The following is an 18,246-nucleotide window of genomic DNA, read 5'->3' on the forward strand; positions in this document are numbered from 1 at the left end:
CTTGTGTCCTGCCTGTGTACTGCTACTGGATGCCTTGAATTTCACTCGGGATCAATAAAGTATCTATCATATTCTATGTAATGGTTATACATTTTGTCACCGAGCAAACATTTTTGGTGTTTATTTGCCACGATGAAAATATCATTGAATCAAAATATCTTTTTCTTTTTTTTAAACATTGTAGCCATCAACTTTCCTCTTATAACAAACATCAAAGACGACCAAAGAAGTCACAGAGGCCTAATCATTTATGCCCATACTGTATTCTATACTTAACAGTGTTAACCAAAGTAAAATAGAAATATGACATAGAAATGTATACTGAAAGGCACAGCATCAAAAAGACAAGTTTGACATGCAGGTTGTTTGCCATAAAACTGGAGTAAACATTCAAGAGTTGACCCCTCTGGCCTGTCTGTTGAAAAATTCACAGCCAACCGTCACAGGGAGAATACTTAGCTTAGGGGTCTCTGCTTTCATAAGTGTCCAGTCAACATGGCAAAGTGAAACAACTACTGATTTACGGTGCTGAAGGATAGAGCATGCGTTCTCATAAAACCCTTGAAAGACATATCTTGTTTGTAACAAACAATTTCTGTAAAATTCCCTCTGAACATGGCCGTACGTCCATGATTTAGCACCCGAAAAATCCACGTCGCCTTTTTTTCACAACACAAACCAAGATAATACCTTTACATCACTGTTGGGACAGATGGCCCCTGTACATAAATATACATCTTAAATATACATTCGGAGGAGCGGGGAGAAGTGAGCATGCAAATTTTGGTCCACCTTTTCAGAAGCCAGTCAGAACAGAAAGCATCGACCCGTCACTCATCCTGAGAAACAACACTGACCACTGAGTTATCCCCGAAGGACATGCAAAACGAGAGTTGGTTTTTGGCACAATTCATTTCTTGTCCCCCCCGTCCCCCCCCCCCCCCCCCCACAGCAACCAAACCTGACTGGCATTTATTGTTTACCTCTTAAGAGGTCGCGTCACTGTTAGCTGGCACTGTGCATGGCTTTAAGACTCACCGATTCTATACAAAGCATCAAAGGAGCAAAGCACATTAAAATATTCCAGTTAAAAAAATACAACAATAAAAACTTAATATCAAAGTGGACGTAGAACAGGAAGGCCCTGTAAGTCCACAGGAGGTGCAGTCCAGCTTGTTTTACAGTAGATCTGCCAAAACATGAAGACCCAAACACAGGCGAATAACCCTGAAATCTATCAACTGTTCTGTTTACTGTTGAATGTGCTGTGCTGTGTTCAAGGCGCATCCCTTCCCGGTCTGTGGTTTCTGAGTTGGGCAATAGAAGAATGTAATACTTTTATCTCCATACAGGTTTTTTTTTTGTTTTGTTTTTTTAAATCAACAGCTCATCTTGATAGTTTGCTGATGACTCGGATTAGAGCGGCGTTCTCGTCCTTGAGCCTCTGGTTGTCTGATTTGAGATCCCCCAGAACCTGCAAAAAAACATCAAACAGTATCAGCCTGCTGTAGCTCCTCTCACTGTGCTTCTCTGAGGTTAGCATTGTCCTGAACACAGTTCACTTTCAGAATGTGAAAACATACAAACACTCTGTAAGGCTGTTGAATTTAGCTAATTCTTTCTGGTAATAATTACAACAGCAGTTTAGACCTCTTCAGGTAAGAGGTTTTATTTAAATCTCTGTGAATAAACACATAATTGTTGCTGTCTCACTCAGCACCACTTACGTAGTTCCCATTAAGAATGAGTTTGTCTAAACTGCAGCTAAATTGTATTTATGATGAAAAATAAAATGGTCTCAAATGAGTGATTCAGAACAGATAATTCAGTCGGATTTAGGCAGAGAGTGAGGGGGTAGGACATGCAGGAAAGGAGCCACAGGTCAGATTCAAACCCAGACTGTCTGCTTGGATGACTGTGGCCTCTGCACGTGAGGCGCACACACTAACCACTAGGCTACCAGCACCCTGAGGTGCCCCGAGGCGCCTCTTACATACTACCTGAACAGTATATTCAAAACAGTAATTCTTTCAGCTGCTCCAGTAAGTGATCAGCGTTCAAATGAACATCTGTACCTTCAGCTCGTCCTCCAGTTCCACAGCTTTCCTCTGGAGGGCCAACTTCTCCTGTGAACGAAAAGACTGAACGTCACGAACTGACTGAGAGCAAACGTTTCCCTGCTGCTTTTTAAACAACGATGAGAAAGCCCTGCTGATATATTTGACACCTCTGTTTCACACTCTGCTTAAGGTGCTAAAAATACAGACATCCTCAGGTCGTATCTCATCGAGTTAGCACATCAAACTTCACAGCTTCAACGGTTGAACTCAACAGGAAATGAACTACCAGCTCTACTACCGGCTGATATATTTTAATGTTGCCTGTAGAGCTTTCAGTATGCTAACAGGATATGATCCTACATATCGATAAAGCATTAAATGGTCTTTGTGCATGATTTACTTGTGGGTCATGAACAGAGCTTTTAGGATATCTGGGACAGTTTCCTCATTGTTGATGAAAACCGAGCAGTGTCAACCTCCAGCTACTTATTGCCTTGAGATTGAAAAGTGGAGTATAAAGACATTTGCCCATATAAAAAAGGTCTACACTACTGCACTTGTGAAAGTAACATATCAATTATTTATTCAGATAATTAATCAGAATTGTTTCTGGAAAAAAACCGGACACTTACAAATCGCTCCAGTTCCAGTAAGGCCGGCCTCTCCGTGCTGCTTTCTTGACTCTGCAACAGAGAGTAGACTTGAGCGCAACACATCTGTAAAGTCTAACTCAAGCAACAAAGACTTGTTTAGCATCATATGAAAAGACATCCACATCCTCAGGAATTGAAAAAAAATAAATAATTAATGCTTTGTCAGCAAAAACTAAACTTAAAGATCATGGATAACAAGATATTCACATTATTTTACTAATGGCTGCCTCAGACAAACGTCAGCAAACACACTTCAACGCTCAGTGTATTATGTCACACACACACGTGCACACACACACACACACACACTTAGAAAAGGTCAAAAGCAGAACCAAACCTGCCCAACCTGTCGTAGTCGTTCCAGTTCCACTTTGTTTTGACTTAATAGCAGCTCCATCTCCTGCAGCTTGTCCTTCAAAGACAGGTTCTCCTGCAGCACTTTAAAGTACAGCTGGAAGGAATTAAAACACACACACACACACACACACACACACACACACACACACACACACACACACACACACACACACACACACACACACACACACACACACACACACACACACACACACACACACACACACACACACACACACACACACACACACACACACACACACACACACACACACAGAGGGAGGCCTTCAGAAAAACCACAAGTTCATATGTGCATGGGTAAAAAAAAAAAAAAAAAGAGCTCGGTAGATGCCACAGTTCAGCCCGTTGGGGCTTTCTCTTCATGTTTCTTAAAGCCAGTTGTGTATCATTCCTGCTTTAGGCCCTCAAGTGCGTTTTCAGGAATGTGTGACTTTTTTTTTTTAATGAGAGAAGGGCTGAACACGTACCGTTCTGTAGCCAGCTGATGAGTCTCCCACTTCACTCTCACTGCAGAGACAAAAACAAAGCTTGAAGATAAAAACACTCCAACCAGATATGACAGCAAGAAGACATCACCTGTGACTGTTTGATAAGACTTTCAGCCTTACACACGTCATGACATGATAAACCACACATACAGACTTCCTGTTATAAAACTACAGGAAGGTAGAACTTACTCATACAGAGGTGCTTCGCTTGTCTTTGCAGAAGTCGATTTACACAAAACATCAGAAGAGAAGAAAAAGTGACTCACTTTGTAGTACTGTCACTGTTTGTGTCCTCCAACTCGCCGTCCTCCTCGTCATTCTGAAACATATCACTTCAGATTATCATCACTGCAGTCAGAGCACACTTTATTATACATGACAACTTGCATCAAAGGTCACATGTTATACTCCTTTCCTAACTTCCTATTTGAGCACATCATTTCTAAAACATGGAGAGGACAGACTTTTTTCATTTATGGGGGGTTAGTAAACAGACGTGGGACACATATTAGTGATAGAAAATCATGGTTAAGTGTATTTGGTACAATATGTGACCTTTAAAATGTTCAGAAGCAAAAACCTTTACTAAAAAAAGGCTTGGCCAGCTGCTGCACCACAAAGTCAGGATGATCTCCTGACTTCACTGATCTGAACTAAAAGGAGGCGATTTGAGAAATCAGACCCTTTCGATAGCTAAAGCGGGGAACACACTACAAGATCATTGTGCCGATTTTGGGTCCGATTCCCCCATTTCGGACGAAAATCAGCAAAGGCCCGACTATCGGCAGATTCTCCTGTGGCGTGAGGTGTGTTGAGAGTGATTCTAACCTCCCCGATGTGCTCGAAGACGATCAGAGCTGCCTCGATTTCAAATCGTAATTATTCAACGCTTCTTGTTGTGTGGCGAGAACACCGACGACAGCCCAGCACGGACTCTGCGGATTGTCACGTGGAACGGAACAATAGCCAATAGGGAAGCAAGCTGACTGAAGCAGGAAGCACAGCAACGATTACCATGGCGACAACATTCAGTTTAATGGATGTCATAAACTCAGGAGCAACTTTTTTTTTTTTTTAAATGTGGCAACAACACCAGTGCTTTTTCCAACGTGTCCGGTAAAACAAACCAACTGACAAGGAGTTTGACCAAAATGTTTACTCTAACGGATCCACCAGCTAACAGCTAGCCACATTTAGCTTGCCTGTCATGTTTGTTTGCTCGTCTAACCGTGCTGTGAAAGTCCCGGTGGTGAATGAATCGGTCAGTGTGTAACCACACACATCGTCTCGTTACACACCTCACACACATGTAAAATGTTAATGGGTCATGATTGCGCTAACATTTGGGGTAACCTCACACTTTCAAAATCGTTGAAGATTTTAAAAATGTGTACCAGGCATGAGGTGTGTATACTGAAGGCAATGAGCTGAAACATCTAGAAGTAGATGTCTGAACGGTACGTAGTGCTGAACTTAAATGATTATAAAAAAGAATCTTGAGTTTTCATTATTTATTTATTTTAAATCAGATCCATAGAATGAGGAAAGTTCATTAGTGTGATTAGTCTCTGTGTGAAAAGGCTTTATGACTCACCTCATATATAAAGTGACAGTAAACGAGTCTTTTAGTTCCCAAAGCAAACATCGTACAAAGCTGTTTACAAACGTATTTCTGGATGGTTCTGCTCAACATCCTCTGACGGTGTTTCACAATTTAGGGTTTTGGGGTTCCTCAAGCTCCATTTATTCACTGATCACTGATCCTTTTATGTTTCATGTTTTCAGGACAGGACAGCAAAGTTTCCTCTTTCAAACAAAAAGTTACTTGCTCATCAAAAATCCCTGACACTCTATGACAAAGAGGAAGTGGTTGAGCTGGTCCTTTCCCCTGCTTTCAGTACCCGTGTAAGCTCAGTGAAAATGAGAGAGTACAGAGCTGGAAAGCAAACTTCCTACCTAATTCCTGCAATTGTGTAAGGTGTGATGATGTTCATTTTCCTACCTCTTCACCCGGCAGAACGATGCCAGTGGAGCGTCTCTCCCTCCTCCCTCTCCTTCTTTCCTTTACTCCCAAACGCTTTTCTCCCTCCGGCTCCGCTGGCTTCACCGGGTCTGTATCTGAAACAAATAGAGGTTGACAGGACAAAAATACATAAATCAACTGTGGATGGACTTTTGGTTGAAAGAAATCAAACTAACAACCCCCCATACTCAAAGACGTTGATGTAAACAGGATGTCATTCAGATACATCAGATAGGAATTCAACTCAGTTACACAGAACACTCCCCCCCCAAACCGCATAAGAGTGGATCATTTACTGTCAGCAATACCAGAATATATAAAGTAGCCACCCAGTGAGATGAACCACACCTAATACTCTGAACAGCCTGTGACTTCAGAGCCAACGTGAGAAAACTTCACTTCCTTTTTAAACTCTTGAAGAGCGCTCGACCCAAAAACAGTGGAGCTGTAAACAGAATCAAGCCTGCGGTCACATGATGTAACTGCTCACACCTTGTGAGCTCACTTATCTATTTCTTCAATGTACCGTAAATTCCGGACTATTGAGCGCACCTGTATATAAGCCGCACCGGCAAAAAATAAGTAAATAAATGTATTTGTACATATATAAGCCGCACTTGATTATAAGCCGCAGGTGTCCACATTGTAACAAAGCGATTTACACAGAAAGACGTGACACAAAAACGTTGTTTTAACTTTTAATTAAATACGTAGGCTACCGGCTACATCCGCAAATACGAAGCCTACTAACTGGAAATCCTTTATCGAACAGTGTCTGTAACACGGCTGATGAAAAAGATTACCGTAATACATTTTACAAGAAAAAGTCCATCCATTCACTGCCTCAGAATGACTTCATTACTCACTTCCTCAGTCTCTTTTTCGATGTCGCTGTCAGTTTCAACTTTACGTGCAGCAGCTCTAGTTCCTTCTTTGACAGCCAGGTCAATCGCCTTTAACTTGAAAGCTGCATCATATGTATTTCTCCGTGTGTTAAGATCTGATATTAAGATCCGATGTGACGAGGTCAAATGTTTTTGCGGCAGAAGCCCATTGTCCCCCAAGAAAAATCCACAAATAAGCCGCATCGTTGTAAAAGCCGCAGTGTTCAAAACGTGACAAAAAGTAGCGGCTTATAGTCTGGAATTTACGGTATTTATATTTTTCTTGTTAAGGGCCTTTTTTTTTTTTATTCGCTGACTAAGGGAAGGTGATTTAAATACGCGCTGAGAAAACATGCGGTTTGAAAATAAACTTCTCCTTTTTCATTTTTAACAAGAGAACACAAATGCTTCACTTTTACAAGGTCACATCAAAGTTTCTCATGATTCAGCTCAAATGACATCACAGTGTCAAAAGTGTATTTTGTTTAAGCCTTTATGGTTGTAAAGTCCCCTCACACAACTCTTCCCACAGAGAACGCAAACTAACCTATATTAGTATTTAAATGAAGCATAATAGATAAGTAATATTAACATACTGTTATCTCATGTTTTGTAGTCTGTGCTGACCTTTGTATTCCTGAGTGTGATGATCAATACCTTTCAGTACAGCTGCCTAAGAGAGCGTTTTTACTTTTCTGACGGCTATATCAAAGATAAATTCACCAGAGCTTTATTTGTGAAAATAGCCACTCTTTTTGTTACCTTGGCTGATAACAAGAAACTGTGCAGATATTTCACCCCAAACATCAGTCCAGCCGGTCGGTCCAACACCAGAAGTGGGTTGTGCATTTCTCCCAACTTACCCCTTTCAGCCGGTGTGACGGTAACAATGGGGCTGACAGGTTGGATGTTGCGAGGCAGCTGGTCTGCGACGACTTTAGGAACAGTCTTCTCTGCTTCCTTCAGGTCTGTCAGCGTCACACCCTGCAGGCACAACGCAAAAAAAGCAAAGCCACCTTGAAGCCTCCTGCTGTCCTCAGCACCGTTTACCCCTCCAGAATGATAACATATTGGTCAAGTATTTCAGCCGTCCTTTGTATTATAAACAAGCTAAAACAAAGCCGACTGGATGTAAACTTCTTTTGCACAGTAAGAAAACAGCAAGCATCAGTGTGAACAGAAGTACCTGTGTGGAGCGGCGAGACTGACGCATCATCCGAGAGCGGGCTTTCCTCTGAGACTCAGACTCTTCGTCTCTGACTGGAGCCTGGAACCTAAACACACAGACATCCATGAAATCATGCTGCGATAAAAACATTTGGTCAGTGGTTATGACATGTGTAAAATTATAGAAGGAAATTTGGGACATCCTGAAGATGTAAAGAACCAACTTGGTACGGCACAAAGAAAGAAGTGGACCAAGCAGAGGTCCAGTCCCGAACACCGGGTTGTTTCTTACTTGCGTCGGTCAGCGTTGGGGGTGTTTGGGCTCTCAGCTGAAGCATCTCTCGTCTGTGGAGTGGGTTGGACTCTGGCGGTGCGGCTTGCTCTGTCCTGCTCTTTCTCCTCCTCGTCCTTCTCCTCTGATGTCTGAACCACGGGAGTCACAGCGGGGAGAAGGGGAATTAGTAAAGTTTGGATTTACTTCCTCCGAAGGGGGAAATTATTTTGAGCAGCTAACTTTCAGCACGTGTGCTGGGTGTCATCAGTCATGTGGTCAGAAACTCTCTGAGGAAATTGGCTCACTACAAACATATTTTGACATAAACACTTCTCCATTAAGGAATATTTATTATGGCTGTCGTTTTGAAATTGCCTTTACATAAGACACAACCACGCTTTCTCGCGGCGACCTGATGTTAAAAATGCTTTTCTCTGTCATACTTTGTGGTTTAGACCATATTTGTAACATACAACGTAAATCTGAAATATATAGATGTTGTAGACAAAGGGGAACACATCAATTTAAAGAAAATAAACATGTTCATTCATTTGCGTCTAATTACTAAATACATTTTTACTGTATTTGAGCCTACATACTTTGTTATGCTTTATATCAGATAAGAGCTAGTAATGCACTCTTTACTTCACATCAGTCAGTTATTTCTGATTTGACATCTGTGCAGAAAATGTGTTGTAATATGGACGACAGCAACATCCCAACACATCTTAAATATTCTCTTTTTTGTCTTTTTAAGGATGTTTCATCACATTTGATCTCTTCTATTTCAGCTTATCTGATCTTTGTCTAATTAACATGAGCATTCTTGAGAGAGGCTGAGAGAGAGAGAGAGAGAGAGAGAGAGAGACTTCTTGAAATACAGGAGCGTGCTGTGTGATGTATACCTTGTCAGCAGGGCTGATTGTGGATGCGGTTACACTCTCAGTGTCGGGACTGGACACGGTGGAGCTTTCTGTGAAAACAGAACCGACATTGTTTGTAAACAGAGCGACCAGAGAAACGTTAAAGGAGAGCATGTGCTGCTCTCTGTTCAAACTGTCAAAGACTTCCGCTGGTTCACCTGGGCTGCTGTCTTTCTCCTCACTCAGCTCCAGACCTCCTGAAACTCCCCTCTCTTTAGACTGGTCCTGAACGTTCATCTTTTCTCTACTGCTCATCCTGCACACGGAGCTTCTGGGAGACAAGTTAGGACAGATAATGGCAGTGAGGGATTTTATAAGCTGACAATGCCCAAACAGACTCTTTATTTCTGTGTGCCTGACTTTTGTTCAAATTGCTTTAGGGGGAAAGAAAAGGCAGTGTCTGTTTCTAAGAATTAGCTTTGCAAAAAAGAATTAATGGCGTGAACATTCACTCAGGACAGATACTGACCTCCGCCGTTTGTTTTGTGGATTCGCTGTGTTGACACCTGGGGGATTTTGCTTCTCAGATATGGACTGTTCATTACGCCACTAAGAGACAGACGAGGCTGTAAGTTTCCTCAAGAATCACATGGAATGGATGCACATAATACCAGACAATAAGCACTTTCTCACATTGGCTTGCTTCTGTGATAAGTCCTCCAGAAGCTCCTCAACGCTCTCATCAGCGATATCAAAAGGTGTCTGACCCTGCAAAGTTCAAAGTTCAAAGACGGGGGGGGGGGGGGGGGGATTAGATGATTAGATATATGAAATAATGATTAGATATATGAAATAATGGAATGAACACAGAAGTATGCTGCAATTAGGACTGTCTTCATTATTTATGTGTACTTACTGCGTTGCTGCGGGCCTCCATATTGCACAGCTGTTCAGCCAGAACACGACAGGCCTCCCCCTGTCCCCAATGTGCTGCTGCATGGAGAGGCGTCCAGCCATCAAAGTCCACGGCGGACACATCCAGCCCACACTGACACAATATCCTACAAGACAGCAGCAAGACGACAACAGCATGACTGCATGAGACCGCGTATCGACGCCCCCGAGAAGAAAATATGCTAAAAGTATCAAAGTCAATCCATTATGAAAACAATGAGGATGGGATTACTTCAAGGCCTCTAGGTATCCTTTGGCGGCAGCAACATGCAGGGGTGAGGCTCCGGTCCTGGGGTTCCTTAGGTCAGTGGGTGGACCATCAATGAGCCAGGCTCTGGCGTCTTTCATTATCTGCTCCTCCTCCAGCCGCTTGGCTGCTTCCAAGTCAACACCTAGACACCAAAAAAAAAAGAAGTCAAATATATTCCTCCTTTGTTTGGTCTTTGACTCGAGTATGAGGCACACACATTGAGGTTGCATTACATTTCCCTAATTATTGCAAACCTTTGCATGTCTCCTCCTGGTTTAATGATGGAAGCCTTTAAATGTGGCCAATGAGAACAAAATAAATACTTCTGCCTTCCGACATGATCCAGAATGAGTTCTGACCAAATATTTGATTCAAGAGTAGCCTTGCCTTCAATCCTGTCCGTTAGTCTGTAAACAGCAAATCATGCAAATCCATGTGTATCGATGCAGATAAGTTTGAGTATGCAAAACACAGTACGTGCTGTGTGATTTAGCAGAATGTACTTTGAAACAAACAAATTTCAGACCAGATTAAGTCCAAACAAATAATACAAATTCTTTTCAAAAGGAGTGTGCAGAGTTTTAACCGATCTGTTTCAAAACCGAGAGCCAGCCATGCCTTAAAATCGACCCACAAAAACAGCCTGAGCTTTAGGGATTAAAAAAAAAATGTGTTTTTGATATTTTACAGTTACAGTAAGGCTAAGTTTGTCACATAAATCAAACGGAAGAAAGGTTGTGAGCCCTCATCACTTGCCACAACATTTTCTTTTACTTGTTAGAACAGCACTCACCCTGTCTCAGAGTGTAATCCTGAAGGAGGGACTCAGTGGTCTCATCCAGAACAATGTCCAGAGGGACATCACCGTCACAGTTCACAGCAGAAAGACAGGCACCTTGCTGCAGAAGAAATCTGACAAAAACAACAGCAAAGTCAGAAAATCTATGTCGCTGGAAAAATGCTTACAAAAGCCAAAACAAGTACACAACTCACATCTGAAAAGCCCCAATAATATCACATGATCTGTTTTTGGGGTGCCAATAAGCTGACACAAAAGATATGACAGACAAGAAACGACTGACTGTAGAAAAAGAGGCATCTTTATTTTCCAAACCATAGAGCGTTAAGTGCCTGGCAAGTCTGCTGAGGCTTAAGCAGAGTTATTGTCCAGCCAAACAGGACAACAATGTTAGCATTGTTAAATACAAAAATACTCTGGCACCCACACTGCATTCTGACGTCCCCAAAGCAACACAGACTTCTGTATTATAAAGCAGCAATGCTGCTGTTTTAACGGTTAACTGTTGAGGCATGTAATACACACTCTGCAATGTCAGGGTAACCACAGGAAGCAGCAACATGCAGTGGAGTCCATCCCTCACTGTCAACCTGGTTCACGTTGGCACCACGCTCCAACAGGAAGGACACAATCTCCATGCTGCCATCTATGCAGGCCTTGTAGACGACAGAAAACAAAGGGCAGACATGATGCATCATAGCATCAATGAATTACTCAAATTGAACTTAGACATGGAGACGCTCCCTCACCTGATGGAGAGCGGTGATCCCATCTGCGTTAGCACAGTTTATGATTTCTGCAACATCTTCCCCATTCCTCAGTTTGGTTTCTTTGGCTTCATTCAGCATCACCTGGGCCTCCTCAGTATCCCCGCTGGCACAGGCAGCCAGGAACTCTGCAGCACTGTCAAATCTCACTCTTTTCCTAAGATGGAAGACACAAGGAGCTACATTACTTCAGTAGTTGACTGTTTTTGTCAATCGACAGAGGAGACATGTGCCGAGTTCGGTGTTACATCAGATTCAGCGAGTGATTATTTAAGGCAGCAGGACAGCGTGCGTGGGAGCAACCCAAAATAAACCACTGTGTTCATGTTGCTCCACACATCCTCCATATCAATACTGTGACAATCAATGTTGGATTTTTGTTTTTCTGTTTTCAGACAACAAAAGAAACCAGAGGCAATATCAGACAGTGAGAACAGTTGATTCTCACACTGCTCGATGATGATTTGGGTCTTTGAGGTCTCTTCGACTGATAAGTTGTCATGAATCGCACAATATGTGACTTTATTATTGTTAATACACTAAACATCTTTAAGTCTCTGTTTGTGTGTGACCACTGTATCCAAACGCAGGTGATGAAATCATAACTTTTAATCAACAATAGTCCCCGTTGAAGTGAGTGTGACAGGTGGAGGTTCAACGTGAGTGGCTACTGTAATACAAGAGTCAATATAAAACCAGTACTAGTAGTAGTGGGACCTTAAATAAATGGTCAACGTTTGTACTGTGTTGAAGAAAAACATATTGTATGAAATAGCAGGCTATTAGGTAATAATCAAAATGAACAAAGACCCTGCAGAAGCTCCACACAAGGCAGACAGGATCTTTAGCTAACTAGACAGCTAACACAAAACAACAGCACACTACAGACCCCAGAAATGACTATTTTACAGTGTTAGTTTATAAAAAAAAAAAGAAAAAGAAAAAAAAGGAAAATAGAATATTTTCTTCAGTGTTGAAATGGTTTGTCAGATCGAGAGTTGGTGCTTTATAATATAATTGTGTCCATCATCTGACCACCTACGCACGAGCCTCCCTCCTCCAGCATACCTTCAGATGTCTATGCTAAGCTAACTAGCTGTAAACTGGACGTCTTTGTCAAACTGAGACATGTTTTTCTTACCGCCGTTTCAGGAGGGGGCTGGTTTCATCTCTGCCCGCGGATACTGGCTGGTCCCTGGGTGGGTCGCTGGGCTCGGCGTCCTCTGGATCCCCTGCTCCAGTCTCGGCATCGCCCCGCCACCTCCGCCTCGGCACGGCCGACGCTTTGTTGGTGCAGGACTCGGCCCACCGTTTTAGCTGCTCCCGCCGCTTTGTCCTCGCCGAGTCCCCCATGATTTATCCGAGGAGGACAGGGTTTTTAAAAATAAAACATTCGCTGGCAGGGAAAGACACACCCTCCATGTGTACACTTTCACTTCCTGGTTCTTGCTGTTGCTCTGGATGTGGAGGAAGCCTCCTCTGCTTCTGGTCCGCGGCGTCGGGAGCGCGCGCAAAGCTGCTCAGGCTTGTCAGTGTGACGTCACCACGCTGAGCCCAGAGGGGAAACACTGAAGCAGCTCCATTCCTGGGCTATGTGCCTGGGCATTGTGCAGACAGTAACCACTATACTTCCTGTTATTGTGCTTCTTCAGAGGCCAGCTCTATGTTTAATACAACTGTTAATGTAGGCTCTTTTTTTGAAAGAAAAAAAAAAAAAAAAAATCTGCTGGCGTCACGGTAGAGATAAAATTCTGTTTGGGGACAAGTATATATTTATAAAGAGTTTTATACCATATACTTGTTTTCCTTCCAAAACTATTTAGTGATATTATTGTAACACCCACATTGTGACTAGCCTACTGGCCTAATGTTTTCGAAAAATGCACCCAAGGATATATTATTATAACATTTCTGAATGCTTTAAAGATCAAACTATCACTTAACAATAAACTAAACCAGTGCTTCAAAATCATGGACTTGTGCTATGATGATCAACTTTATTAACAAATAAGATGGACACATTTGGGTTTGTGGTCTTCATGAGGGATGACCCTGCGACTTGGGTCTAGAACTAAAGGGTTGCTAGTTGAAGTCCCAGTACAGTGTGGAAATAGGACTGGTTGCTGAAGAGGTTCACATTCTGAGCAAGTCACCAAACCCCAAATGTGCTTGGGCACTCTTTTGCATGCAGCCTCCCACCTTCACTCATCAGGACTGTGTTTGTATGTGTGTGATCCTGGCCTTTGTGTGTGTGGCATGTTCAATAAAGTTTGTCTTCTTAACAAAAGCTTTAAGAAAAATGATAAATCAAAAATGCACAATTATGAATAGAAACTACTATATATATATACTACTATATATATATATATATATATATATATATATATATATATATATATTCATACATACACACACAGGTAGAAATGATGCTCAGCCACACATAGTTCATATAATTTTTATAATTTTTACCTTAAGGCAGCAACTATGTAGCAAGTCTAACCACTTTACTGGGCCTGACTATTCTAAAGTAAGGTATTTCTCCAGTTATAAAACTTAAAACCTTGAAGTTACCTCAATTCATTTTCACAATTCACTCTGGCCTTTGCATCAGCCTTGTTTAAAACAATCAATATTCCGCAGTAAATGCTTACACTTAGATAGCTTGTAAACATTCCAACCTGAACACAGGGTCAAATTCCACGTCACATTTTTCCCGTGGCTGTGTGCTCAGAACCACAACTCTGAAGCCTGAGACCAACAGAAGTGGAGCCAGAAAGTAGGTAAATATCTTATTTGCATTTACTTCTGCATTTCTAGTCTGAATCCAAAAAAACATGAAGTTGTTCATGTGATACAGAATCAATTGTTGTAATACTATTGCATAACAATACACAAGAGTTATGTTCACCCAGTTTAAGCTAACTTACCGCTTAGACTAGAGGAAATTTTAAATTAAACAGACACAGTAAAATGCACGCTTCCATGAATGATTTTCCTCTTAATCACTTTCCCCAAAAAATGTAGATAAACGACACAAAATGAACTTAATCGGTGACCAACTGGTTTCTTATTCTATAGTCTATAAGTGCCACAGCATCCAGCCGATCATATGATTATACTCCTCCTATCATTCAGTGCCTGAATATCCTTCATTGTTTTGTTTTTTAGTTAATATTTGACTTTTTTTGTGTAATCTATACATTTTGCGTAAAGTGGAAGGGTGCTCAAAAGCAACGTCACAGTTTTCATTCATATAACTATAACGAGCAGTAACTGCTTTTAGTTTTCACTTACACATCTCTCAGTCTCTCGCATTTGCCCTTTTACTCTCTCTTTTTTATACGGTAATTATTGAGTTATACCAGTGTTTTTGGTGTTGTTAAATTAACAGCCTGATGGCAGTAGGAAATGTTTTCTTTAAATGTGTCTCAATAATCCCATCAGGGATGGGCTGTGCTGACCAGCCCTTCACAAGGATAAAGATTGATTTATTCATTCATTCATTCGTGGAACAATTAAGTGGAGAAATAAAAAGCAACCTCCCTCCTTTCTCACGTGTTACAGAATGTCTCCACCCTCACAATCAGCAGCACACACAATCCCACCTCACACTCTGACAAGGCTGGCTCGAGAGTGGCTGGCAGAGGACACACCAAACTTTGACCCAGCAGGAGTGTGTGTGGGGTCCCAGGAGGTGGAAGCCAGGTTGCTGTGTAAAACACCGCACAGCATCCTGGCAGGGAGACCCTTCTTCACAGCAGTGTTCTCTGAGGTCGGCTGCACTGTGGACTGGATTCATCAAGAGGGAGCTGAGATTGGTATGCACTTCAGAGTTACATCACTGCACCAGCAAATCAAACATTTAAGAGAGGAATCCACTTGAGTTGGCTGTCTCTCAGTCAAAGGGTTAGGGGTTTGATTCCTGACTCCTGCAGTGACAGTCACATGTCCAAATGTCCCTGGGCTTGTATAACCCTAAACTGTGAATGCCAATGAGAATTTGGCATAGTGATAATATGGTGTGAATTTGACATACACAGTAAACATGTAGACATGTAGTGATTTGGCATGCTATCTAGAAGGTCCTATACCATTTACGATTTAAAGCACTTAAAAGACCTGCCACAGCTCTCTGTGTAGCCAAAACACCAACACTAGCAAAAGTTTACTGGAAACCTTTAGAAGCGCTTTCAACCTTTGCTTGAATCTATGATTATTAAATAATTTGTTTAGTTTAGGAGCTCCTGTGTAGGTCAGGAGATTAGGCTGATTAGACTGTGAATAGGAAGAAAAAAAGATGCAGACAGAGCTACCAGATACTGAATGTCTTAATGGCTGGTATGTATTACTAAAGTTAACTATGTTTTTCAAAGACAAATAAAGGCCAAATAGGGGCTTTAATATAACATTCTCAAAACATTTTTTTACATATGATCCAAGGGTTGTAATAAAGATTATACATGGTCCTGTCTTTCTATATTTGATGGCAGTTAACCAATTACAAATACCAACGAGAGGGTTTATATTTTATGCAATACTATTTCATTCAAATAAAGTTCAATTGAGGGATGTTAGATGAGCAAATAAGACACCATTAAGATTCTTTATTCAATCATTATTAGAATTTTCTACATATTGATTAAAAAATACTTACCTGAAATATATTTTCTCTAAACTATCAGTGGTAGATTGATTACTTTCTAGTTGATGTATTCTTATTCCTTTTTCTCACCTGCACAGGTCCAGATGCCATCACCGTAACCGCTGTTGTGAGAGGCCCAGCAAGGTGCCTCCTCCTGGGTGAGAGGCCCGCTCTCAATTGCCTTGCCCGGGCATCCGGGATTGCCACTCGCTGCTCTCAGCTCCGGGCAATAGCAACAGAAGGAGACTGGCATGGAGAAGTGGCTGGCACACGCAAAACCACCCCAGGCTTCCGTCTGGTAGAGAAGTATGCCATGCTGGTTGGTGGTGTATCAATGCACAGGCAGGATCTGAGTGGAATGGTCATGCTGAAGGACAACCATGTTTGGGCATCAGGGAGCATCACACAGGTGGGATGCTGGGATTCAGTTTAAGTTAAATAGCTGCCACAATGTAGGGCCGTATAATTTATTGAGGAAAAAATGAAAACATGTGATTGTGACTTGTCAATCACAAGGTAGCTTTTCTATAAAGCATAATTGATTTTAAGCTCTCACCTAATATCAATTATGTCAAAGGAAAAGTCAACACATTTCACATTGCCATCCCGAGAGCCTCACAGAAACTAGATTCTAGTTGTTAAAATGTTGTGCTATATTTTGGTTTCGAAGTCAAAAAGATTGTAATTAAACAATAAGATTTTAACTTTTCAGGTTAAAAAAAAGTTTGATTCATTTTAAATTTAGGTACATAATCTGTCAAATAATCTTCATCATATAGTAAAAATATATTTTTATATTTAATATTTTAATATATTATCACAAAAAGGGTGGTCAAATTTTGAATTAAAATCTTGATCTTATTTTGAGTATTGGTTAAAGTGAACATTTTGAAGTTTGAAGTCTTTGGTTGGAAAAAAAAATATCCCCAACAAAATACAGTTGCAGATATATGATAATTGCATATTTGCAAAGTTACTAACAATTAGATTAAGGGAATTGATCATATAGTTGTTGGCTGAAGCTTTGGCCTGTTACGCCCACCTTTTTACTTCCTCCCATCGTCCTGTCTTGAAAAAAGCCTGATAGAGAAGACTGATGTCTGTCACAAAGACAACAACAATTGTTTGCTCTCTAGGCTATAAAAGATGTGCGGTCAGTGTGTGGCTTCAGCAGCAAGATTGAGGTGGAGTGCCGCTCTGCAGAGGAGGGCAGACAGGCGGCCCAAGCAGGAGCAGACATCATTATGCTGGACAACTTCCTACCTCAGGTATACATAGGGTAAACACAATGCAACTCATTTTCATTGCCTGATATGTACTCGCTTACTAAAACACCCTGTCTTTCGCCTATAGGAGCTCCATGTTGCAGCCTGTGCACTGAAGGAGGAGTTCCCAACTTTATTGATTGAAGCAAGTGGAGGAGTGACCCCAGAAAACTTAGCTTCTTATTTCTCCCCTCATGTGGACATAATTTCCCTCGGCTGCATAACCCAGGGATGCCCAGTGGTGGACTTTTCTCTCAAAGTTAAAAAGCCTTGACTTTGAAGTTTTCAAAAATTATGAGCATCATGACTATAATATTCAGCCATATCCAAACCAAATAAATGAGAAAATGTTGTGGAATTTTGTTTAAATTAAAAGGAGGACACTTCTTTAAAATGTGTTGATTCATGTTTGAGAGAACTGCGATTACAGCGCTCTACTGTTGCTTAGGATTGGGAAATATTTGACGTCCTGTTTACACCCTGCGTAATATGTTAGATAAGATCAAAGGGGAATAGAAAGTAGACAAAACATGTCAAAACTTTCAGCCTTATGCAGGCCAAATGACAAGGTCATGTGTTTCCAGAAAACATGTTATACTTCTTTTCAACAATAAAATACATCTCAGAGCTTCACAAAACATCTTGTGTGAAGAAACGGCGGTAAGAAAACTCCTCTCCTCCTATCCTGTATTAGATAATGCCTTGAAATATCTATTTCCGCCCTGTTTTGAATACACTGTTTCTGTGTCTGTAAATGCAAATGAGCGGTAACTGACCAC

At 41.4% G+C, this 18,246-nt stretch overlaps 2 protein-coding genes across 4 annotated transcripts; one reads left to right on the forward strand and one right to left on the reverse strand.

The window, feature by feature from the left end:
- Nucleotides 1-227: 227 nt before the first annotated feature.
- Nucleotides 228-13,132, reverse strand: ppp1r12c (protein phosphatase 1, regulatory subunit 12C). 3 transcript variants are annotated; one of them, XM_079335250.1, is made up of 20 exons: nucleotides 12,702-13,132; nucleotides 11,543-11,717; nucleotides 11,319-11,449; nucleotides 10,788-10,906; nucleotides 9,977-10,136; nucleotides 9,707-9,851; nucleotides 9,484-9,558; nucleotides 9,320-9,399; nucleotides 9,009-9,118; nucleotides 8,833-8,900; nucleotides 7,946-8,076; nucleotides 7,673-7,760; nucleotides 7,350-7,470; nucleotides 5,582-5,697; nucleotides 3,846-3,898; nucleotides 3,559-3,598; nucleotides 3,051-3,164; nucleotides 2,693-2,743; nucleotides 2,076-2,126; nucleotides 228-1,474 (listed from the first exon to the last, which is right to left on the reverse strand). In XM_079335250.1, the coding sequence occupies exons 1-20, from the start codon at nucleotides 12,911-12,913 to the stop codon at nucleotides 1,388-1,390; spliced, it is 2,127 nt and encodes a 708-aa protein (XP_079191376.1). In that variant the 5' UTR covers nucleotides 12,914-13,132; the 3' UTR covers nucleotides 228-1,387. The 3 variants fall into 3 exon arrangements, with proteins under 3 accessions (XP_079191376.1, XP_079191375.1, XP_079191377.1); XM_079335249.1 differs by having other exon boundaries at nucleotides 9,009-9,121; nucleotides 12,702-13,130; XM_079335251.1 differs by having other exon boundaries at nucleotides 3,060-3,164; nucleotides 9,009-9,121; nucleotides 12,702-13,129.
- Nucleotides 13,133-14,082: 950 nt separating this feature from the next.
- LOC306820108 (nicotinate-nucleotide pyrophosphorylase [carboxylating]-like) lies at nucleotides 14,083-18,173 on the forward strand. The gene is made up of 5 exons (XM_079337800.1): nucleotides 14,083-14,336; nucleotides 15,125-15,378; nucleotides 16,301-16,611; nucleotides 17,339-17,470; nucleotides 17,556-18,173. The coding sequence occupies exons 2-5, from the start codon at nucleotides 15,126-15,128 to the stop codon at nucleotides 17,739-17,741; spliced, it is 882 nt and encodes a 293-aa protein (XP_079193926.1). The 5' UTR covers nucleotides 14,083-14,336; nucleotide 15,125; the 3' UTR covers nucleotides 17,742-18,173.
- The last annotated feature ends 73 nt before the right edge of the window (nucleotides 18,174-18,246 follow it).

Source organism: Symphodus melops (assembly GCF_947650265.1).
Source record: "Symphodus melops genome assembly, chromosome: 2".
Taxonomy (NCBI): Eukaryota; Metazoa; Chordata; class Actinopteri; order Labriformes; family Labridae; genus Symphodus; species Symphodus melops.